Raw genomic sequence first — 25,652 nt, forward strand, 5'->3', positions numbered from 1 at the left:
GTGTGCCGGGGCTGCAGGGACCCGCGCTGCCCCGGTCGCCGCTGAGCCTCTGAAACCCCCGCCAGGCAGAGGCTGCCGGGTGAGCGGGGGAGCAGGGCAGGCGGGGGGGTGCAGAGGCTGCAGGGCGAGGAGGAGCAGGGCAGGCAGGGGCATAGAGGCTGCAGGGGCAGGGGGGCGCTGGGGCAGGGGAGCACAGGGGCAGGGCAGATGGGGGGCGCAGAGGCTGCAGGGCGAGTGGGGAGCAGGGGGCACAGAGGCTGCAGGGGCAGGGGGGTGCAGGGGCTGCAGGGCAAGTGGGGAGCAGGGAAGCACTTAGCAACCCCCAACCAAGATCAGAGCGGGAGGGAGGAGGGGGAATGCGGGGTGCTCAGAGGAGGGGGCAGAGTTGGGGCAGGGACTTTGGGGAAGGGGTTGGAATGGGGGCGGGGAAGGGGTGGGGGTGGGGCCGGGGCAGGGAAGGGGCGGAGTTGGGGCGGGGCCGAGGGCGGGACCGTGGCCCCGTGGAGTGTCCTCTTTTTTAAATGTTTGAATATGGTAACCCTAGGTAAGTGTACTCTCATCTCTAGACACTCTGGATATGACTTGTGGTCTCTCAGTGAACTTAACATCTAACCCCTTGGAAGCAAAGGTTGCTAAGGGAAGTCACAGGGTAACCCTAAAAGGCCCAAACCCCAATGGTATTGAGCCAAAGGTGTGGTATGACAAACATGATTGTAAATGGACACTTGCAATGAATTTGTTGTTATTGCTAATGGTAATTTTTGTAACTAATGTATTGCTATTACCAAAAACTGTAAAAATATACAATGTGCCTAATCTTTTGGAAAATCCCTTGAACATGTTAAAAGGAGTACATGAAAACACACTTTATGTTAAAAGGCCTTGTTATACTGATGTTTCACAGTTAATGCCTGTAAACAGTATTGGAACTTTTCACAGGGGAAAAGACATTCCAGACCTAATGTGCTGTTTGAAAAGGGAAACTGAGGCACACTACCATAGTGCTTTCATGGCTAAATGCCAAAATTCCTATGCTATAAACAACGTTAATATCTACATTGATTTGATGTTAATTGGGTTCCAAACATTTGCCAGAGCTTGTATGGATAAAGTAGCTGTTTTCTTTAACTCTTGGCAAGATCACATAAGACATACAGGAACCATGCTGCAAGAGCAGATCCAATCCACTATTGTTCTAACTAAGTTTTACCTTGAGTTTGTAAAGAAATTCAATCATGTTATTGAACATGACTTTGATGAACCATTTCTGTTATACACTGGTGCGGCTTCTAACCCAATACTAGCTGTAGTGAGACAGACCCAAGGATGGGGAGCTCTTGGGATGCAGTCAGTGATGTTTGTGTCATCCCTTCCTGCATCCATTTTGCGTTGGGGGTGTCACGTTATTGATTTGAAGTGGGACCATATAGAACATGGTTGCAACCAAAGTCCTGTAGTGGCACCAAATCTTGCATAAAGGGGGGTCAAATGAGGTGTCTAAGACAAGGTAATGGTTTGCTGGTTATGATTATGCTGTCTATATGTGTGTATCAACTTTGTAGTTGAAGTTATGAATTGGCACTCTCAGTTGGGTCCCGCCAGAACCGCATCGTTACACAGGGGTATGTGCCCTCCCAGCCAGCTGTGGAGCAGGGTGCTCATGCAGTGCCTGGGGAGGGAGGGCATGGGCGGGGGGCAGCTAGTTTCCTCCAGAACCCAGGTAGTTTGGTGCTGCTGAAGGCCCCATGCTGAGCAGAGCTGCTGCCCGCAGCCAGTGCCCTGCAGCCTCCCGTTTCTGCCGAACACACGAGTTCCCCTGCACGGATGGATGGGTCCCAACCACTGGGAGAACCAAGGTGACAACAGAACACACCGACCGGTTAGCTCGGAGACACTCGTTAGATGATGCAGATGAGACTGGATTAACTTAATGACATGGCTAACAGCTCAAAAATGAAGGGTGATGTTACGGGTGGTAAAATACATGGGCAAAAACAAAGCACAGAAATGCTGCCCTGCAAACTGCCCCCGAGCGCTCCCCTCGGCCTGGCTACTGAGTGTGATCCCGGCCTCTTTATAACCCACAGCACATGTGGGCCAATAGCATCCCTGCAAGCCAGCCCCACCTCCCTGTGCCTGGCCCCGCCTCCCCACATCGCTGCAGGCCAGCCCCACCTCCCTGTGCCTGGCCCCACCTCCCCACATCGCTGCAGGTCTCCCTGTGCCTGGCCCCACCTCCTCACATCGCTGCAGGTCTCCCTGTGCCTGGCCCCGCCTCCCCACATTGCTGCATTTCAGTTTTACAGGACCTATGCACTTTCCCTGGCGGTGGCATCACAGCGCCTGGGGCTCAGAGCCAGCGGCACTTGCTGTGCCCAAAGCCGCCCCACGCAGGCCATAGAACCCCAGCGCCGTTGCTGGGAGCTGACTGGAAAGATTTAACTCCTTGCCCCCGTGCTTCTACACACACTCCCCAGGGGGCCTGGAAGGGGCACAGCCCTACCAGAGACATTGATGGGGACAATGTTGGCTTGGATGGAGCAGGATTGGTGCCACCTCTTCTCCTCCACGGTGGGCAAAGGGAAGGCTCTGGTCCAGGCCGGCTGCTTGTCTGGGGTGGTGGGCAGGCTCAGGAACGGCTCTGGGGGCCTCACACCCAGTGTGGTGGCCTCGTCCTCATTCACTCGCCGGGCTGCGGGCTGCCAGGGAACAAAGGAAATGGATTGAGACACCAGTGTCCTGGTGGGGCGATAATAAGTGTGGGGAAGGGAGGGATTGTGGGAGTGTGGGGGAGGAGGGGGGGCATGTGGGGAGCAGGAGGTGACTGTGTGTGTGGGGAGGAATCTAGTGCTCAGAACAAGGGACTGAGTGATGGTTTGAGTCAAAAACCTTGTAGGTAGGATTATCCCCTTCCCTCCTGCGCCACTCCCGACCCGTAGTCCCTGGCGATCCCAGCACAGGGCCAGCTCTGCGATGCCCCTCACTCCTGACCCACAGCCCCCCGCTACCCCAGCCAGTCGCTCTCCCCTACCATCAGCTCTGCCGATGCCTCTCACTCCCGACTCACAGCCCCCCCCCCACCTACTGCTCTGCAGTAACCTCTCTGGGTGACATCAGGCAGAGTTGATACCCTCTATCCCTGAGCCCATGACAATAGGAAGGCTGCTGAGACACAGCGCCTTGGGGTTGCCTCTGTACAGAGATGGACTCACCATAAACACGAACTCCAGGCGCTTGGCGGGCAGGGGCCTGGGAGAGGGCTCAGGGGGCGTGTCCAGGGGCAGGTGGCTGGCGTAGCGGAAGGTCTGACCAGTGACCCTAGCCTCTGTGTACTGCTCCTCATACTCCTCTGAAATACAAGCAGCCAGGGCATTTCCATAGCTGGTGGATTGGGATGCGCTGTGCCCTCCCCACCCCAGTGCTGAGCCAAAAGCTAGTGGAACATGCACTGGGCATATGCCAAATATGCACTCTCTGGGCCCCTCTCACAGCAATGGGGCCCTGCTCTCTGCCCCCCCTTGCATATGGAGAGAAGAGCCCAGAGGAGCTCCCAGCTGCTTCCGAGCACTCCACAAAGCGCTGCCCAGCCTGGCTAGCTGGCAGCCCTGCTGCGGGCAAACCTCTGCTCGCTGCCTGTGCTGGACACCTCATCCTCCCTTCCCCCGGCCTGTATTTGTGTCACTGCTGGGGCTGTGTGGGGTAGGGCCCGGCCTAGTGCTGCCTGGCTGCCCTGAGCGCTGGACAGGTGCCTGCAGCGATGCACATGGGAGCCACTGCTCCAGGTGCTCCCAGGTCTCTCTGGGGGCAGCGGCAGCTCCCGAGGATCACTGGGCACAGCAGCCTTGTGCTGGCCTCATGCAGCTGCATGGGGGGAGTGCCAGCGCCTGGACATGGCTTCTGGCCTCTGGGCACCGGCCCCATGTGGGTATTCTTCCTCCTCGGCTAGTAAGCTACGTGCTTTAGCAGGCAGAGGAACCAGACAACTGCCCTGACTGGAGGAAGCAGCTCTCGCTGGGACCCACATGTCTTTAGAATCATAGAATATCAGGGTTGGAAGGGACCTCAGGAGGTCATCTAGTCCAACCCCCTGCTCAAAGCAGGACCAATCCCCAACCAAATCATCCCAGCCAGGGCTTTGTCAAGCCTGACCCTTAAAAACCTCTAAGGAAGGAGATTCCACCACCTCCCTAGGTAACCCATTCCAGTGCTTCACCACCCTCCTAGTGAAAAAGTTTTTCCTAATATCCAACCTAAACCTCCCCCACTGGAGCTGCCCAGCCTGGCTAGGAGACCATTACTCCTTGTTCTGTCATCTGCTACCACTGAGAACAGTCTAGATCCATCCTCTTTGGAACCCCCTTTCAGGTAGTTGAAAGCAGCTATCAACCCCCCCCCTCATTCTTCTCTTCTGCAGACTAAACAATCCCAGTTCCCTCAGCCTCTCCTCACATGTCATGTGCTCTAGCCCCCTAATCATTTTTGTTGCCCTCCGCTGGACTCTTTTCAATTATTCCAGTAGTGTGGGACCCAAAACTGGACACAGTACTCCAGATGAGGCCTCATCAATGTCAAATAGAGGGGAATGATCACGTCCCTCCATCTGCTCGCAATGCTCCTACTTATACAGTCCAAAATGCCATTAGCTTTCTTGGCAACAAGGGCACACTGTTGACTCATATCCAGCTTCTCGTCCACCATAACCCCTAGGTCCTTTTCTGCAGAACTGCTGCCTAGCCACTCGGTCCCTAGTCTGTAGCAGTGCATGGGATTCTTCCGTCCTAAGAGCAGGACTCTGCACTTGTCCTTGTTGAATCTCATCAGATTTCTTTTGATCCAATCCTCTAATTTGCCCAGGTCCCTCTGTATCCTATCCCTACCCTCCAGAGTATCTACCACTCCTCCCAGTTTAGTGTCACATCTGCAAACTTGCTGAGGGTGCAATCCACACCATCCTCCAGATCATTAATGAAGATATTGAACAAAACAGGCCCCAGGACCGACCCTTGGGGCACTCCACTTGATACCGGCTGCCAACTAGACATGGAGCCATAGATCACTACCTGTTGAGCCCGACGAACTTGCCAGCTTTCTATCCACCTTGTAGTCCATTCATTCAATCCATACTTTAACAGACCCACATGGCCCCACACCCTGCATGAGGGTGTGTGTGTGTGGGGGGGGGGAGGATAAGAGAAGGGAGCAGCTGACGCCAATCTCACAAGGGGACAGGGGGAAGAGAGCACTCTGCCCCCTCCAGTCAGCAATGGGTCAGTCTGTTCCCTGCTCCCTCCTCCACCCCTGTGTGCAATGGGTCAATCTGCTTCCTGTCTCCCTCCCCATGGGTCACTCTGCTCCCTGCTCTCCTGTCAGCAATGGGTCAGTCTGCTCACTGCTCCCCCCCCCCCCCGTATGCGATGGGTCAATCTGCTCCCTCCTCCCCATGGATCATTCTGCTCCCTGCTCTCCCCTCCCCTCCTGGCAGCAATGGGACAGTCTGCTCTCTGCTGCCCCATGTACCAGGAGCTGTGGAAACAGCCTGCCCCCCTCCCCATCCCATGGGTGTGTCATGCCCTGAGAGCCAGGCAGGCAGCGTTCCTGCTGCAGCCCAGCCCTCCCCTCAGCGCGGGGTACCTTGCAGCAAGCTCTGGAGATTGAACTGGGCCTCCTGGTGCAGCTCCTCCACGCAGGGCGACCTGCCCGCGGCCAGGAACACGTTCACGGGTTGTTGCCATGGCAATTTGGAGTGGGGCGTTTTCTTGCTCTCCAGGTCCAGGTTAGAGGTGGCTGCAGAGAGGAGAGGAGGGGTGAGACATGGGCTGCAGCTCCCCAAACCCTCTCATCCCTCCCCAGCCAAGGGTGAGCTGCAAGCCCGAAGCCCGAGGCCCCAACGTGCACACTCGGGACACAGCCCTTCATCAAGGGCAAGTTAAGCCTGGCAGTGGTGTTATCCCCATGCTTGGAGAGGGAAACTGAGGCAGCGAGGGGTTGGGACCTGCCCACGGTCACATGATGAATGGATAATTCAGCTGGGAACAAAACCCCGGTGCCCTGAGTCACGGACCCTGGCTCCAGCCCACACCCCCTCCCTCCCTGTGCACCAACAAGCCTCTAACCCAGCACCTGAAGCAGCAGCATGGCCTGACTCTGGGCACCAGACTATGAGCCAGGAGAGCTGGTTTCTGTTCCCAGCTCTGTTACTGCTCACTGGGTGCCTCAGTTTCCCCTCTGTAGCATGGGAATTCTGGGCTGTCCTGGCTTTGCAAGGCACTTTGGGCTCTAGGGATGGACAGTGCCAGCTGTTATTCTCCAGCCCCCTCCCAGAGTGCAGGGTCGGGCCTCATGTCAACAGAAAAGAACTGCACAGGATTTGAGGCAGTCACACCAGCCAGGCACTGGCTGTAAAAAACAACGCACATACGGACTCTCGCTAGCAAACAAACAGCCTCCCCCCGACACCCCAGTTTGACCCTACACCACAATGGTATCGGAGCTTGCTTTGGGGTTTCCTGCCTGCTTTTCACCCTGACGCCACTAGATGTCACTAAATAGCAGCAGACCAAACTGCAGCCACAATCTGTCCACCTTGGAGAGGACAGCTACACAGCCCCTGAAATTCAACCACCACACAGTGAACAAATCAGCAGACAAAGGGGTGCCATCACAGTCCTCAACCACGATGACTATGGCAACAAGGCCAACCAACAACTCTCCGACACTGCCTTCTATAAAGAACACAGAGACCCCACGCCACAGTCCACCCAGGAATTTAAGGGATATCATCGAATCCTTCCCCAAACAACTCCAAGAGAAACTCGACAACCTCATCTCCAGAGACCTTCTATAGACAAAGGACCCCAGGCAGACCCATCATATCTGGCCATGGAACCCTTGCTGAAGGGATATGGGGACTCATAGAACCATCCTCGGACCACTCACCACACAAAGGGCTGGCTTCCTCCAGGACTAGGGTGGATAAAAATCAATGATTTTTTTTATTTAAATCGGATTTTTTTGATAAAATGCTTTTTGAGGAAAAAACCTTAAGATACATTATAGCTCAAAGATATCTCATCATGGAATAGGGATTATAAATTCTAATTCTCTAGTATGAGACAATATATTCATGTAACATTTAAGAAAAGTTTTGTAAATGAGTTCCAATAGTTCATGGATTAGGGACCCAATTTTATGGGGTTCCACAGGCTTCTGTATAGATTATTTAGGTTAATCTTTCTCTCTACCCAATGGGACTCAGTGTTCAGTCTAGAAGATACCATCAGAGATGCTTAGTTTTGCAGTTCTCAAACTGTGGATTTGTGTCTCCAGAGGTAACATGCTTGTTAACAGCAAAAATGTATTTAAATAAATAAATAATATATAGAGGTGAGAAATAACAGACCTCAACTCTATTGTCCCGCTGCAAATTTGTGTACACAGAGGCAATACCAAGGAGAAGAAGTCTGGAGATAAACGTGAGACGCGAGGGACATATGCTTATTTTGTTAAAATATTATATGTTTGCTGTTGAAGAAAAAAATCCAGAATACTTAATGTTGTTGTTTTAGTTAAATAAAACTATTTAAATGTCTGTCTGGTGATGTTCTCCTCCTAATACAACATGGCAAGAAAATCCTCCAAATATTAATGATTAACCTGTTGAATTGGAGATAGTTCACCTCCCAATCACGTCATAAATATTTGCTTCTATTACCTTTGGTAAATGAAATAACCAAACAATCATTCATTTTCTGATATAGCTGTAAAACGAATCTGAAAAGTTTTCAAAATAAATTACTGTTTAATAATGTATAGTGTTTACCTTCTAAAAATGAAACCTACATCCATCTCTGAGTTGTGAAGAATATGTATTAAGGTTATAACAACCAACAAGAATGCACTTTTATGTAGAAAACCATGATTAAATCAAGTCTTTTGGACTAGTGATTTAAATCAAATCCACCCTGTCCAGGACACAACTGACTTCCTCCAGAAACTCTGCAACATTAATAACCTTCCTCAGAACACCATCCTCGCTACCATGCATGTCACCTCCCTATACACCAACAGCCCTCACAATGACGGCATTGTTTCCTGTCTCAACTATCTACAAAACAATGGACACCCCTCAGAAAGCACCTCAAACACTGCGCCAGACTCATCCATTTCATCCTCACCCATAACCATTTTACATTCAACAACAAGCACTTTGTCCAAACCATGGGAACAGCCATCAGTACTAGGATGGCTCCCCAATACGCCACACTTTTCATGGGCCACCTTGAGAAAGAATGCATCTCCTGGACAAATGCACCATGAAACCCAAAATACATTAATGATATTTTCATGCTCTGGACAGAATATCTGAACTCCCTCATAGATTTCTACCACAACTTCAACAACCACCATGCATCCATTAAACTCTCTCTGGAACACTCCCACACTAGCCTCAACTTCCTGGACACCACAGTCAGCTTCAACAATGCAACCCTACAGATAACCATATACAAGAGACCCATAGATCACCACACAGATCTGGTAACCAACCCAAACACATCAAGAAATCTTTTAGCTACATCCAGGCACTCAGATATCATAGATTATGCTTGGAGGACAAAGGCACAGATATACACCTTAACACACTTAAAATCGCCTTCACCAAACAAGGAGACTCCATCATGAGAAGATCGCATCATGGAACGGGCCACCCACATACCCAGAGAGAACCTTCAATACGGAAATAAAACCCCTTCTGACCACACACCCCTAATGGTCACCTACCACTCCACACTGGAACCCAGAGGGGGTATCATTAAACAATTACAACCCATACTCGATGGGGACCCCATCCTGAAATAAATCTTTCCTGAACCCCCTATTCTGGCCTTCAAACAACCCCCCAACCTCGCCAAGCTCATCATCAGAAGCAAGCTCCCCACAGACCAGGACCCACCAACTCAAAGCCGCACCAAACCCTATCAGAACAACAGATGCAAAACCTGCAAATGTAGCTCCACTGCTGCGATTATCATTTCCCACAACACACCTTTCAAGATCCATAGGTCCTACCTATCCATGCCTGTCACAACGTGTGGTGTACCTCAGCTAGTCACTGACTGTCCCAAACAAAAACAACTAGGTGGGTGAAGCCAGACAATCACTGCGCTCTCAAATGAACTCACACAGACAAAAACACCCTATCACCCATGGGCCAACACTTCTCACAAAACAACCACTGTATCACTCTCAGTACTCATTCACCAAGGAAACCTGAACAACACCTTCAAAAGACGAGCCTGGGAGCTTAAATTCATAACTAAACACTAAAAATCATAGACTCAACAGACACACTGGATTCATGGCTTATTACAACAATCAGATATCCGCCCACTAACAACTGCCTTTTTCATTTCTTATGTTTCTCCTCTCTGTTCCTTTCTTCCCTGTGTCTGGAGGGGTGTTTACGGGCCACTTCTCCTTGAATGGTCCCTTGAAATATGTACTAACTACTTATGCTAAACAATGTGTTCTATCTTGTATTTAGCTGTGACACTCTGAATACATTTCCCATACATGAAGAACTCGGTGTAGCTCGAAAGCTTGTCTCTCTCACCAACAGAAGTTGGTCCAATAAAAGACATTACCTCATCCACCTTGTCTCTCTGATATCCTGGAACCAGCATAGCTACACCACCACTGAATACCACAGCACCGTGCATTAATAGGTTCATAGATTCCAAGGTCAGAAGGGACCACTGTGATCATCTAGTCTGATCTCCTGCATGACACAGGCCAGAGACCTGCCCCCAAAGAAATCGCAGGGCAGATCTTTTAGAAACAAATCCAATCTTGATTTAAAATTTCCAGTGATGGAGAATCCACCACAACCCTTGGTCAGTTGTTCCGATTGTCAGTTACTCTCATGATTATAAATGTATGCCTTATTTCCAGTCTGAATTTGTCTAGCTTCAACTTCCAGCCATTGAATCGTGTTAGACCTTCCTCTGCTAGACTAAACAGCCCATTATTAAATATTTGTTCCCCGTATAGGTACTTATAGCCTGGGATTAAGTCACTCCTTAACCTTCTCTTTGTTAAGCTAAACAGGTTGAACTCCCTGAGTCTATCACTACAAGACACGTTTTAAATCCTTTAATTATTCTCATGGCTCTTCTCTGAACACTCTCCAGTTGATCAACATCCTTCTTGAACTGTGGACTCCAGAACCAGACACAGGATTCCAGCAGCGGTCGCACCAATGCCAAATACAGAGTAAAATAACCTCTCTGCGAGATTCCCCTGTTTATGGATCCCAGGATTGCAATAGCTCTTTTGGCCACAACGTCGCACAGGGAGCTCATGTTCAACTGATTATCCATCATGACCCTCAAATCCTTTTCAGAGTCCCTGTTTCCCAGGATAGAGTCCTCCATGCAATAAGTATGATCTACATTCTTTGTTCCCAGATGTGTACATTTACATTTAGTTGTATTAAAACGCATATTGTTTGCTTGCAACCTGTTTACCAAGAGATCTACATCGCTCTGTATCAGTGACCTGTCCTCTTCATTATTTACCACTCCTCCAGTATTTGTGTCATCTGCAAACTTTATCAGTAATGATTTTATGTTTTCTTCCAGGTCATTGATACAGATGTTAAATAGTCTATGGCCAAGAACCAATCCCTGTAGAACCCCATTGGAAACAGACCCATTCAATGGCAATTAGTTATATATATTTATATTTTGAGACCTACTAGTTAGCCAGTTTTTAATCCATTTAATGGATGCCATGTTCATTTTATATTGTTCTAGTTTTTTAATCAAAATGTTGTGCAGTACCAAGTCAGTATCTTACAGAGTCTAAGGATATGACATCAACACTATTACTTTTTCAACCAAACTTGTAATCTCATCAAAAAAGCTATCAAGTTAGTTTGACAGGATCTATTTTCCATAAGCCCATGTTGATTTGCATGAATTACTTTTAGTTCTTTACTAATTGAGTCCCATATCAGCTGCTCCATTATCTTGCCCAGGATTGATGTCAGGCTGACAGGCTTATAATTAGCCTGGTCATCCCGTTTACCCTCTTTAAATATTGGCACAACCTTAGCTTTCTTACAGTCTTCTGGAACTTGCCCAGTGCTCCAAGACATTTGAAAATCAACATTAATGGTCCAGGCCATCGCTGCTCCCGCGGGGTGAAGGGCAAAGGCAGGTGAGTTGCGCCAGTGGATCAGACATTCCACCAGGGGGCGCCAGGCAGCCCAAGCCTCCCTGGAGCAGCAAGGGGCCACAGGGTGCTCTCAGAAGTGTCATAAGCTTCTGGCTCAGGGCATCACAAACACCAATCTCCTGCTCCCAGGGCTGCTCCAGGCAAAGTAGAGGAGGGCGGTGCACAGACAGGCTGCAGCTGACATCAGCAGTGACCCCGTGTGACACCCACTCAGTGCCTGCAGGCATGGCTGTGTCCTGCCTCCATTAATCCCTCCTGCAGGTTCAGCAGGATACCAGAGTCTCCCTCATGTTGTGTGCGTGGCTGTTCCAAGCTGCTGCGTGCCGCCCCGAGGTGGGTGCATGTCCCTGGGACCCCTGGCATGCTAGATATGCTCTGTAGCAGCGTCGGTGCCCTGCCCCCTGCAGGGAGCGACTCCTGGGACTGACTTCGCCCCAGGAAGCGGACGGGGCCATGCACAGAGTCCTCTTTGCGGGGAAGCGGCTGGACAGAAGGGGAAGCGGATTTCCTGGTGAGAATGTTTTCCTGCCAGTGTGATTAGCACAGGGATGGCCGGGGGGGGGGGGGGGAGGGCATGAGAACCCTGCCCAGCGGTCTCTGGGCCCAGTGAGCCCAAGTCACTGGCTATCCCTCTGACCCCGGCATCCCAGAGCCAGAGGAGATTCATTGCTTGCTTTGCTTCCACTAGCCTGGGTGGCCCCCGGACAGTAGAACTCCAATAAAAACAGTCAGCTCCCAAAGTGCTGTGCAATCCACAGGATTTGTGTACAAAACCCACCGCCCTGAGACACTGAGTGCTCAGGAGTCAGGAACTGCAGGCAAGGGGAAAGCTCAGCCCCAGCTCTGCTTCCTGCGCTTGTGCCTTAAAACATGGCCTCTTTTACAGCAGGAGAAATTGTTCATTAATCTGTTGTGCCAGCCAGAATCTCCCCCTCACCCTTAGGTCCAGTAAGGCCCAGCCCAGCCCAAGCAGTCCTGCCAGGGTTCTTGGGTCTTAAGGAGATCTACAAAACAAGCCAGGTTTGAAGCAAGTCAGTGGTGCAGCTGGAGGGGGCTAGAGGCAGGTGAGAGCGTTGTGTGCCATTGATTTGATCGATTAAAAAGGAGGCGGGGCTGACAGGGCTCAGTGGTCCCACCCGCACCCTCAGGTCAGAGCAGGGATGGGAGTGACAGCCAGGGCACTCACACGCCACCGAATCCCAGTGCCCCCATGGGTGGGGGGCGAGCGCCCCCTTGATCCTCACTTATCGGAGCCAGCAGAGTTGTCCAGGACTCTAGCCCCACCCCACGCATGGCTGGAGCCGGAGAGAGGGAACTTGGAAAGTGGCACCCGCTGGCGCCAAGAACAGCCCCGTCATCTACCACCTTGGGGACCCTCTGCCAGAGGCCCCATCCTAACAGCATGCACCCAGGCCCCTCTGCCAGGCAGGCCAATGCCCCTCTTCAACCACTGCCAGGCCCCTCTGCACCCACTGCCGGACACACCCAGGCTCCTCTGCCAGGCAGGCCAATGCCCCTCTGCACATGCTGCCGGGCTCCTCTGCCAGGTACGCCCAGGTCCCTCTGCCAGGCATGCACACCCTCCTCCTGCATCCTCTGCCAGGTAAACCCAGACCTGTCTGCACCCGTGCCATGTGTGCAGATCACAGCCTCTCTGCAAATGTGGCCACTGACCTGGCACAACCCAGCACATCTCTCCAAGGCAGGCTCTTTGGGGACCACCCCCAGCTCTCAGCCTGAGGCTGCCCCACGTCTCCTGGGCTATCACATCTCTGTGCGCTCGCTGGGGGGGAGACGGGGGCTCTGCACTGACAGGAACGGGGGGGGCGGTATGAGCACTGCCACACTCAGCACACTTCTCTGGGTGGGCTTGTGTCACCTGCCTGAGTTACACCCCAGCTTGGCCGAGGCCTGCTGTGGCTGCTGGCTGCCCTGATCCCAGTCCGATTGCTCAGAGACAGCTGAAGCAGAGCCCAATGCCCTGAGCCTGGGAGACCCATCCCCCATCCCACCTGGCAAGCTCCAGTGGCTCAGGGCCTGCACTGGCCCCCTGTGGCCAGTCTCTGTCTCCCAGAACCCTGACTTTAGGGGGTGCTGGGGGCTGACACGTGTATCTGGGGGTCCCCTCCCCCTCTCCCAGCCTGGTCCAAGGATGCCGAGTCCCTCAGCTGGGAGCTGGTCCCTGCCACTCTCTTCCTGCTCTGTGTGGGCTCTGAGCTCTGCAGGGCAGAGGCATGGTGCCAGCTGTTGTGGGAGGGCTCCTGGCTCATTGTCACTGCAGGAAGCCCAGCACCGGGCTGCCATGCATGGCTCCCCTAATGACCACCCAGCCTGTTTACAGCCGCCGCACCACCGGCGCATTGAGCAACAGGCCTTGCCCCGCCGGGATGCTCACAGCCACAAGCAGGGTCACACGAGGCCACCTGGAAATGACCTGGTCTGCACCCTGTCCAGTCCAGAGTGGGAAGGAAAGGGTGTTGTTCCTGCCCACAATGCACCGGGCCCGGGCACAGAGCTGGCCTTAGGGGGAACAGGACAGTCTCTAAGGACCCTTCCTTTGCCCTCAGGTCTTCACCACACGCACCTCCACACAATGTACCCTGCACACACACACACGACAGGCTTGTCCTGAGACACGTGTACATGGAAATGCATGCACAGAACACACATGCGTGTGCAAGTGCACACACACACACACACACCCATTCACACAGAGGTATAATCACACCCAGAGACATGTATTCACACACACAGGTATACAGACACACAGGTATACACACTCATTCACACAGAGGTATACACACGCACACATGGGTATACACACACCCCCACTCAGACACCCACTCACACAGAGGTATACACACACATTCACACAGAGGTACACACACAGAGATACACGCGCACACACATGCAAATCGTGGATGTGTGTGTGTTTGTGTAAGTGTCTCCCACAAACGACCCCCTTCGGCATGGCTCTGCTCACTAAGGCCTTGTCTACCCTAGGGCTGGCTGTCGTGGGATGCCCAAGGGATGCAGGGCTCCTGACAGCAGCACAGGGGCAGCTGGGGCTGGATGCCACATGCTGGCCTCACTTCCCCATGTAGCCCACAAGGGCTAAGAGGCAAGGGGGAAAAGAAGCCAAAGCTGCACTAGGAAGCCAGGGCCACAAACACAACAGTGAGGGATGCTTGGGAGCCCTTGGCAGCCCCCTACAGCCCACGGCAGCAGGGCCTGGACAATTCCCCTCCCATTCCATGTCAGACCACTTAGCTGAGGGTAAAGCCGGGCATTCAACGAGTCACTGGCTGTCCAGGAATCTGCTCCACTGCTGAGTTAACCAGGGCACTGTCATCTTAATGGCACAGACACCCAAGTGAGCATTAAACAAAACAAACCAAAGCCGCGCTCAGTGCGCTGCCCTGCCAGCCTGGGGCATGGGCCAGGAGAGAGCAGGGCAAGCCCAGGGCCAGCTGATGCAGAAAGCAGGCCCCACCTTTCAGTTGTGGTGCAGCAGAATGTAAACGATGTGCACACTTGAACTCTGAGCTAAATCCAAATGCTGAGCCAGGCTCACCATCTCCAGAACAAAAGCCCACATCGACTGCTCCCCTGCACCCTGGTTGCTGATCAGTTCAGCAGCATGGCCACTTCTCACAATCTTATCACATGGCTCACAGGATTTGGTATTTAATGAAAGCCGCAGCTCTGGGAGTCCTGTGATTAGGTGAGAATTTCAGTTGCACCAAGAAGGGTACGTTCCTAGCCCTCTGGCTGCACAGAACCCCATTCGGGTCTGACAGCGGAAGGCCAATACAAAAACCCAGCCTTGATTATTGTTAAAATCTCCTGACTTTTAAGCAAATCTTGGGAGCTGGGAGCCCTGACTCATGATTTTTGCACACTTGGGGTTGGCAGTTCTGAGCCCATCTCCAAGCAATACTTAGCAGCTCCCAAGCCAGCCCTCCTGCCATGTGGAGGGAGCCTACAGGGGCCAGACGTGGGCAGACTGGCCTGGGTAAGGGGGAGCAGGTGCTTTTGATAAATAGGAAGTGCCAGGAAACTGCCCCAAACCACAGCACCCTTGGAAACCCGAAACTCCTGCGTTTATTCCCCCACCCCCTCCCCTTGTAATGTTCCATTGTCATGAGCCCCTGCACTTTTGGGAGCCAGCTCCTTCCCCAGGGACTGTCCTGCCTCTCCCCCACCCCAGAGGTATCAGGCTTTCTGAAACCCCATCCAACGCGGAGCGTCCTCATGGTAGAGCAGGGGCGGGCTGCAGTGAAGAGAAAGGGAGCACTGTCCAGGGGCTGCTGGACACAGACACACCTACAGGGCTCACTGGCTGTCCAGGTCCCAGCCTGCACTAGCCGGGATGCAGCAGTCCTGGATGCGCCGGCTCCCTGTCCTACCAGCCACCCACACCTTGCTGAGCAGGAGCAAGGAGTCTGGAAAACTATCCAAGAAGCCTGTTCCAGAGAGGCTGATCCTGTGAGTGCTGAGCACCCTTGGCTCCCACTGATGTCAATGGGAATTGGGGGTGCTCAGACCCCTGTTGGAGAGGTATCAAACATCACAGGATCAGGCCTGCCTTTTTGCAGAGTCTGGTTCAGCGCCTGACCTGGGTCCTTCCCCAAACCTAGAATCGGGCCCTGCACCGCTCCTAGCCAGTGTCTCAGAGGCGGCAGCGGGAGGTTTGGGTGCACACAGAAGGCAGGATCGGGCCCCGGGTCACTCAGCGCCAGTGCAGGAAACCCCTCCCCGGCAGAAAGCAGAGCTCCTACCACTAACCCTTCCCCTGAAACACACTACTCAACCGTGGCAGCCAGCGAACTCTGCAGTGAGCCACATGGGCAACCAAGCTCACACGAGTTACTGACTGTGGAGGTGTGGTGCTGGCAGGGGCCATGAGAACAGTGCCCCCAGGGGACAGAGCAAGTCCCCACCTCACTGCCAAGGACTTTGCAGTAGCCCTAGAAGGACGCAGGCCTGACAGAGCATGGATATGGGAAGTGGCCCGAGTGGCCTCTAAAGCAAGCCTGAAGGAGGACAGATGGTCTCATCTTTCCCTGTGTGGCCTTGGCAGACACAGCCAGGCCCAGTCACTAACCCAGCCCACTCCAGCTCCCACCCTGCTGGTATTTTCCAGACTCCCTGACCCGAAACCAATGAGTTCAGATACAGCCACCTGACTGCAAGCAGAATTAGGCAGCCTACTGCTTTGTGCTGCCTGCGGGGAGCCCTTCCCCGCCCCGCATACCTGACCCTAATTAGTGCCAATGGCAATAGGGAAGAGAGCCCGCCAGTCCTATTCACAGACTGACAGCGCACCCTCTGCAGGCCTCAGAGTGAGGTGCAGAGTTACAGCCTCACTCCAATGAGGTGATCATGTCACTGTCCCCATGGATGAAAGGCAGCCACCTCTGGGGTGGAACGCAACAGCTGGGTAAGGGCACACCCCCTGGGAGGGTTCCGGAGAGGAAATGTGGGAAAGCAATTCCACATGGAGATATCCTATCTCCTAGAGCTGGAAGAGACCTTGAAAGGTCATCGAGTCCAGCCCCCTGCCTTCACTAGCAAGACCAAGTAGTGATTTTGCCCCAGATCCCTAAGTGGCCCCCTCAAGGATTGAACTCACAACCCTGGGTTTAGCAGGCCAATGCTCAAACCACTGAGCTATCCCTCCCCCCATGTGGCTGCTGTGGAGCAGAACTCACTTGTGGGAGGCAGTTCCAGAGAATGGCTACTGGTGCTATCGTATGGCCCAGGCCCCGCTCCCCCAGGCCGGGCGCCCCGGGGGAGGCAGACTGGCTTCTGGGCACTGAGATGGATAAAACCCAATCGGCCCAACCCTGCTCTGTCAGTGCCGGCCCCCCTCGGCCCTCTGCTCGGGTGTGTGTCAGCCCCATGCGGATTGGGGTGCGCCCAAACTCCAGGAGGGCTGGCCCTGTTTCTACAATGGATGAACCCCAACCCTGGAACCCTTGGGTCCCCCAGTCTCAGAATCCCCTCCTTCACATTCCCCCTGCTAATTCGCTTCACCCAGAGCCCCACCCTGTAGCGACCATCCTCTGACCTGACTAGTCTAGACAGGGCACGGTTCCTCCACAGCCTGGCCATCCTGTTCCTACAGTGGCCAGAGGGGGTCGCTGGACAGCAACGTGAGGAACCTCCTTCTCTGAGCGCCCAGCGCCTCCCAGACCCCTTTGCTGGGAGAGAGAGAGTGGCACCTTGAGCTGCCAGCCTGGGCATGGTTTTCACAAAAGTGCTATTCTGCTTGGCTTCAGGGACACGCAGGCCTGGCCAGGGACAGGGACAGGAGCACCCAGAGACAGAGACACCTAAGAGACAAGGACACACCCAGAGACAGGGACAAACACACAACTACACAGGGACACCCAGAGACAGGGACACACCCAAGACGGGACACAGAGACACCCAGAGACAGGGACAGACAGTCAGAGACAGGACAAACACACACAAAGAGGGAGACACAGAGACAGGGACACACCCAGAAACAGATGCACAGAACCACACACCGATACAGGTGCACGCACACACCCTGACACACAGACCCACAGGTTGTACTGATACATATGGTTCATCCTCCCGCAGTGGCCCCAAAGCATTTGAGATCACTAACACCTGCCTCAGCTCCCACTGGAGTTGGGGGTGAAAGGTTGGGGGCTGGGCTGACACTGGGAACAAGTGCAGGCCCATCATGGGTCATTTCTGTTACATACACAGGTGCTTCACCTGGGCTCTATCCCTGCTCCCCGGGGGCACAGGACCCACAGCAGGGTGGGAGCATGTCCTCAAAGCACTGCCACACCAGCACAGGGCACAGTGGACATGAGAATCAGCATCAGAAGCTCTGTGCTCCAGAGACCATCCAGGCCACCCCGGCCCTTCCTCCCCTTGTCCCCACCAGGCCGCAGGGCCGGCTTTATGAACTGCGGGGCCTGATTCGAATACCCGGCAGCGGTCCGGGGCTTCAGCGGCGGGGGGTCCGCTCCGGGGCTTCGGCGGCGGCGGGGGATCCGCTCCAGGTCTTCCACGGCACTCAAGGACCCCCCGCCGCCGAAATGCCACCGAAGCCCCGGAGTGGACCCCCCGCCGCCAAAGTGCCGCCGAAGACCCGGAGCAGACCCCGCGCCGACCGAAATGCCGCCAAAGCCCCGGAGCAGACCCACCACCACCGAAATGCCGCCGAAGCCCTGGAGCGGACCCCCCCACCGCTGAAGTGCCGCCGAAGACCGGGAGCGGACTGCTGCCAGGTGAGTAAAAAAAAATTAAAAAATTAAAAAGGCACCTAAGGGGCCTGATTCTGGGGAATCGGGGAAATCGGCCTAAAGCCCCCTCCCTGCCACTTCCCTGGGGGCTTTGCTGAGCCATGGAGTATGTACAAAACTTGGGATCAAAAAGCAACATGCCATCTCCTGCGCCTAGCTACTGCCACAATTCATGTTCCCATGACGACGGCACCTAGCAGATGATTTTTTATTCTTTAAATAATTTGACTCGTTTCCATATCAACAGAGAGAGGGGTGCACATGTAGGTGTACGTGTGTGTGCATGCATGTGTGTGCATGTGCATGTGTGTGCATGTGCATATGAATGTGTGTGCATGTGTCAATATGCATGTGTGTGCGTGCATATGTGTGCGCATACACATGTGTAAAAAAAACACGGAGCAGAATGGCCTTTCCCCAGCCGGGACGTGTCCATGAGACCCGCGCTGGGGAGCGAGTGCTCTTGCCCCGCAAAGCAGAGTTGTGCGACCCGGATTTCATGTCACGAGTGTTTGGCTGGGGGTAGCGTGGGAAGGGCAGAACGTGCTCTGTATAGTTCAATATGGGCCTCCTGCATTTCTGCCAGGAACGTGGTTTCTCACGGGACACGTAGAGACCTTCTGCCTCACACAGTGAGCTACTGGCTCTGGGCAGCATGTGAGGCTGCCCTCTCAGCACTGTGGCGAGAGGACAAGATGCGCGGTAGCACCAACCGACAGGAAATCCTTTCCGCTCACGTGGGAGAGGGATGGTGTGCGGGGGGGGGGGGGCGAGGGAGGGGGAGCAGGGCTGAGTCTCTGCCTGTGAGGGCTCCTGGGACTGTGTCAAGGCATCCACAGCGCATTGCGCTAGGGTTAGAACCACCCCAGGCAAGGGCGTAGCTCTGCAAACATCCGCTTGGGGCAAAACCAGAGCTGCCTGCTGGCGATGATGGAAACTGCTGACACATCTGTGACCAAACCCCATTAACTTGCTCCTGCCTCCCGGCGCCTGCTCCTGCACGCCCGTCTGCCAGCGCCCCCTCCTGCACACCCGGCCGCCCCCCTGGCGCCCGCTCCTGCATTCCCCGCCTGCCCCCCGGCACCCACTCCTGCATGCCTGCCTGCCAGCGCCTGCTCCTGCACACCCAGCCGCCCCCCGGCACCCGCTCCTGCATTCCCCGCCTGCCCCCCGGCACCCACTCCTGCATGCCTGCCTGCCAGCGCCTGCTCCTGCACACCCAGCCGCCCCCCGGCACCCGCTCCTGCATTCCCCGCCTGCCCCCCGGCACCCACTCCTGCACGCCCGCCTGCCAGCGCCTGCTCCTGCACACCCGCCCGCCCCCCTGGCGCCCGTTACTGCACTCCCCGCCTGCCCCCCGGCACCCACTCTTGCACGCCCGCCTGCCAGCGCCCGCTTCTGCACACCCACCTGCCCCCCTGGCGCCCGCTCCTGCACTCCCCGCCTGCCCCCCTGGCGCCCGCTCCTGCACTCCCCCGGCACCTGCTCCAGCACTCCCCGCCCGCCCCCCTGGTGCCCGCTCCTGCACTAACTACCCGACCCCCGGTGCCTGGTCCTGCAGTCCCCATCCGCCCCTGCATTTCCCGCACTCCCGCCCCCCCGGCGCCCGCTCCTGCACTTCCCACCCACCCCCCGGTGCCAGCTCCTGCACTCCCCACACGCCCACCCCCCTGGTACCCGCTTCTGCACTCCCCACCTGCCCCCCAGCGCCCACTTCTCACTCCCCGCCTGCCCGCCCCCCAGCACCCGCTCCTGCACTCTCCACCCACCCTCCGTTGCCAGCTCCTGTACTGCCCGCCCGCCAGCCCTCCGGCGGCCGCTCCTGCACTGCCCGCCTGCCCCCTGGCGCCCACTCCTGCACTCCCCGTCCCTCGGCGCCCGCTCCTGCACTCCCTGCCGGCTCCTGCACTCCCTGCCCACCCCTGGTGCCAGCTCCTGTACTCTCCGCCTGCCCGCTCCTGCACTCCCCGCCCGCCCACCCCCTGGCGCCTGCTCCTGCACTAATTACCTGCCCCCGACACCCGCTCCTGCACTCCCCGCCCGCTCCCCCTGCACCCACTTCTGCACTCCCTGCCCGCCCCCCAGCACCCGCTCCTGTCCTGCCCACCCACCCTCCGGTGCCCGCTCCTGCACTCCCTGCCCACTCCTGCACTAATTACCTGCCCCCCGACGCTCGCTCCTGCACTCACTGCCCGCTCCCCCAGCGCCCACTTCTGCCCTCCCTGCCCGCCTGCCCCCCGGCACCTGCACTGCCCACCTGCCCGCCCCCCCGGCCCTGCACTCCCCACCCGCCCCCTGGCACCCGCTCCTGCATTCCCCACCCGCCCCCCCAGCGCCTGCTCCTGCACTTCCCATCTGCCCCATAGCACCTGATCTTGCATCCCCTACCCGGCCCCATAGCCTTTCACTCCAGTGGGAGAGCTGGTGCCCACAGAATGCAGGGGCAGGTGCCAGGGAGCAGTAAGGTTCTGTGAAAGTACTTGGTAGGCATGTTCCTTCTTTGGTCAGTGCCAGCTGGTGGGGTCCCACCCTGGGAACTGAACCATCTCAGGACGAGGGCGAGGAGACTCACGGAGCATCGCCCGCAGGGTTGTGAGGAGCAGTGTGTGTCTGCGCAGTGCTGCTCCCAGTGACGAATTAAAGCAGCGGTAGGGCTGCCACATTCTCCCGCTGGGCCAGCAGCATGGCTGGGCGCCGGGCGTGTGTGAGGCTGCTGCACTGCAGAGGGGGATCAAACCCTTTAGGAGGCAGGTTGCGGCCCACAGGCAGGTGAACAGCAGCTCCTGCTAGGTCAGGGGAAAGGGCTGCAGGTACTTTGTGAGGGGACGCGCTATAGCCCCATGGCATGCCGGCCGGTGCGTGCGCAGCACTAACATGGCCCTGGCCCTGCTTGCACTAGCCCTGCACTGGCTAGTGTGTATGTGCTCCCTGCCTCTGCTGAACAGATCACACCTGGGCACATGTCTCTACCAGTCAGCGAGCGCTCCAGCAGCACGTCAAGAGCGTGGGCCCAGCTGCCCTGCTTGCTAGCTTAACCATATAGCTACCATCACTCTAAATGCCACCGGCTCCAGCTTTCCCAGGTTGTCCGGCAGCAGTGGTGCTGAGCCCTGCCTGCTCAGGCAAATCTCTGCAACCAGCCCCTCTGGGGGGTCTCTGGGTGGCTCTGCTGTTTAACCCGCACTGTTGGGCTCCACCCAAATCATCCCTTGTGGTTCAGGTCACGTGGGAAATGCTGTCTGCCACGACTGGTTTGCTTCAGCATCACAACAGAAACCCCACCCTCTAGGAGCCCGAAGAGCGGGGTTGATTCTAGCAAGTGGGACACAGAATGGGGTGGAGTCCAGGGTTGCAGCCCTGGCACCTGTGGCAGCTTCGAGAGGGGTGGTGGTAGGGTCTGCAGCTGTGATGCAGCAGCATCGAATGCTATCCTGGGGACAGAGAGCCCATGGCTCTGCCTCTCCTCCCAGTCGGCACAGACTAGCCGAAGTCTGGCTCCCTGCAATTTGAACACGGATGGAAGCGTTGTCTTACATTCCCCCAGTGACACAGCATTACTTACAGAGTTTTCTCCAGCAAATCTAGGCAAGCAGGGTTTTCCAAAGAAACGCTCCCTGGACAGGGGTAGCAGGGAGCGTGCTGAGGTTGAAGCAGGGCTGGGAACTCACATGGAACAAGGGGAGAGCAGTGGCAGACTGGCAGTACATTCCTGGCCCAGGGCACCCCCCAGGCTGGCAATACCCAGTCATTCTGCGCTAAGCTCTCTGCAGCTAGGCACACTGATGACCCAGGCTGAGCACAGGGAGCCCAAATCAGTGACACTGGCCTATGGGCCGGAAACCGGCATTTACCGGTGCCCAGACACAGGACCGCATTCCAGAAATGAACCCCTCATTGGCCGAGAGCAGCAGCCTGGCACTGCTTGAACCCTCAGAGCTCCCTGCCAGCTGGTAGGGGTACTCACCTCCCATGCCCTCTTGGGACCCCGGTACCTTCAAACACCTAGACACAAGCAAGGCAGCTACAGCCACCACAGCTGGGATGTGCAAGCAACTACCCTCCGCCACAGGGAACAGGGTGTGAAAGTGCTAGGTGTATTGCTTACGTGTCCACTGGCCCCCGATCCCGCTCGGTCCTGGACTCCCTGCGAGCCCTAGCCTCTCTGGGCAACTCTGGAGCAGGGGCGGCAAGTGCTGCAGGGCAGTGGGCTCCCTCCAGCCCCACCCTCAGAGCTGGTCATGTGTGCAAACCGCAGCGCTGAGCCACGGCCCTTCTTGTGCAAGGAGAAGGGGGAAGTAGGGCACTGCACAGGATGCAGGGAGGCATCCGACAGCTGCAGCGTTAGCAAAACAGGCTTGCAACTGTCTCTTCAGCCCCACCCTGCTGACCCCATCCTCGGAGCAGGACAGGGCTCAGGGCTGCCTCCCGCTGTGGAGGCAGCTCCTGTCCATTCCTCCGCTTGGATTCGGATAGCCCCCCTCGCTCTGCAGGGTGTGACGATTAGAAGGGGCAACGCAGCTGGAGATAGGGCAGGAGGCGCTGAAACACTACAGCCAGCAGCCATTTCCTATTTCCTACCTCCAAAGGGTGTATCCAACATGGGAGAATTCGAATACAGATCGCAGTCTGGAATTGATCACAGAACTAAAAGTTAACAGTAACTGAGGGCTTGGCTACACTTGCAAGTTAGAGCGCACTAAAGCCGCCCAGTGCACTCTAACTCACTCCCTGCCCACACTGGCAAGGCACGTAGAGCGCTCTGACTCTGCGGCTACAGCGCTGCTGGTACTCCACCTCGGTGAGTGAAATAACATTTGCTGGGCCCCCGCTGGAGCGCCGCGGCACCAGTGTGGACGCCCTGGTCCTATAGTGCGCTCTGATCAGCCTCCAGAAGTGTCCCACAATGCCTGTGCTAGCCACTCTGGTCATCACTTTGAACTCTACTGCCCTGCCCTCAGGTGACCAACCGTCAGACCCACCCTTTAAATTCTCTGGGAATTTTGAAAAATCCCTTCCTGTTTGCTCAGCAAGGCGTGGAGTGGTCTCAGCGAATCTTTCCAGGTGACCATGCCTCCGAACGCCAGGCGATCCCCAGTATGGAGCAATGGCGAGGTGCTGGACCTCATCAGTGTTTGGGGGGAGGAAGCTGTCCAGTCCCAGCTGTGCTCCAGCCATAGGAATTATGATACCTTCAGGTAGATATCAAGGGACATGATGGAAAGGGGCCATGACCAGGATGCACTGCAGTGCAGGGTTAAAGTGAAGGAGCTGCGGAATGCCTACCACAAAGTCCGTGAGGCAAACCGCCACTCCGGTGCTGCCCCCGCAACCTGCCATTTTTACAAAGAGCTGGATGTGATACTTGGGGGCGACCCCACCTCCACTCCGGGGACCACCATGGACACTTCAGAGTCCAGTCCAACAAGGCAGGAGGAGGAGGAGCAAAGCGGGAGCGAGAGTGCTGAGGCGGAGGAAGACACCCTGGAATCCCTAGATGCATGCAGCCAGGAGCTGTTGTCAAGCCAGGAGGAAGGTAGCCAGTCGCGGTGGCCGGTGCTTGGAGAAGGACAAACACCAGAGGCGGTTCCCGGTAAGCGGCTTTTATTTTGGGAAGGAAGTTATTCAGTGTGGGCTCTTGGGGCGAGGAGGGTTAGGGCTGCATGCATGCCTAGATGCGGAATAGGGCATTGATGTGCTCTCTCACATCGCGGTAATGAGCCTCAGTGATCTCTTCAAAGGTCTCATCCAGAACTTGGGCAATGCACTTGCGCATGTTTCTTGGGAGAGCCACTGTGGTCCTTGTCCCAGTCAGGCTAACTTGTCCGCGCCACTGTGCCAAGAGGGGCGAAGGGACCATTGCTGCACACAAGCAAGCTGCATATGGGCCAGGGCGGAAGCCACATTGCAGTAGAAGACCCTCCCAGGGTCACCCTCAGCAGCAAGATATCTTCTAGAACAAACTCCTGTGGAAAATGTGGGGACAGTGTATAGGGGCCCCCTGCTGCTGTTGGCTCTCCCCAAGGCACAGAAACCCAGAGGACAGTACGGCTGTGAAACAATCAGTCACGTTTGACCCTGTGCTTACTCACCATTTTGGGGCTCCCGTGGGTTATGTGCACTCGCTTTGGGATGGGCAAAGTATGCTATTGTGTAGACTGTGCTTGCCCTTAAGTATGGGGGAATCATTGCTCTGTCTGGTGTGAACAATGCTGCCTCTGTTAAGTGTTGAATTTTGCCTTTACAGATGCAACTTTGAGATCTCAGCCGTCCATGTTATCACCGGCCGAAAGACTCCAAAGAATCAGAAAGAGGCCACACAGAAGCAAGGAAGACATGTTGCATGAAGTAATGCAGCATTCAAGTAATGAAAATCAAAAAGTGCAGGAGCGGCGGGAGAGTGAAAGGAGGGTCCGCCTGCAGAACGCAGATCGCCGGCACCAAAGCACAGAGTGGCTGCTAAGCATCATAGAGAGCCAAGCGGACTCGATACAGGCGCTCGTAGCAATGCAGGCGGAGCACTACCGCGCCCCCCCCTTGCAACCCTTGTCCCAAAACTCTTTGCCTTGTGCCCCCATGTCACCGCCAACCCACTTTCCCCAACATCCAGGTTCTTACCGCCACCAGCTGCCGCCAACACCTGTAGCTTCATCACCCAGCCCTGAAAACTACAACCCTTACCCACTGCACTCAACCCCCATCACCATGAATTATAGCCTTCCTGAAGTGCAGTACTCATTGCACAGCACTCCAGACAGGAAGGCTGAGTATGATAACAGGACATACGCAAATCTGTGATTGTACCATTCCCCACCCCCTTGCCCTTTCTGTTTCCCAAGCAGTTGTGTTTCTTTTCAATAAATGGATTTTTTGGCTTTGAAAACATTTTTTATTATTGCATAAAGTAAAAGATACCTTAGCCCAGGAAAGAAACAGGCACTGCAAGTCAGCGTAGCAAACAGATTCCTACTAATATTGAAACCACTGCACTTCACTTCCGTGCAAGGCACCAGACATTACTGGTGGCTTTCAGCCTCAAATTGCTCCCTCAAGGCATCCCTAATCCTTGCAGCCCCGCGCTGGGCCCCTCTAATAGCCCTGCTCTCTGGCTGTTCAAATTCAGCCTCCAGG

General features: G+C 55.4%; 1 protein-coding gene across 1 annotated transcript in view; it reads right to left on the reverse strand.

Moving 5' to 3' along the window:
• The window catches only part of NHSL2 (NHS like 2), a 163,646-nt gene that overhangs the window by 14,577 nt on the left and 123,417 nt on the right, over nt 1-25,652 (reverse strand). The window contains exons 2-4 of the mRNA XM_065411228.1: nt 5,632-5,784; nt 3,213-3,349; nt 2,504-2,699 (exon numbers count right to left, since the gene is read on the reverse strand). Coding sequence (XP_065267300.1) covers nt 2,504-2,699; nt 3,213-3,349; nt 5,632-5,784 — 486 coding nt within the window. The remainder of the gene's footprint in view (nt 1-2,503; nt 2,700-3,212; nt 3,350-5,631; nt 5,785-25,652) is intronic.

The sequence above is a fragment of the Emys orbicularis genome, chromosome 9, assembly GCF_028017835.1.
Source record: "Emys orbicularis isolate rEmyOrb1 chromosome 9, rEmyOrb1.hap1, whole genome shotgun sequence".
NCBI classification, from domain to species: domain Eukaryota; kingdom Metazoa; phylum Chordata; order Testudines; family Emydidae; genus Emys; species Emys orbicularis.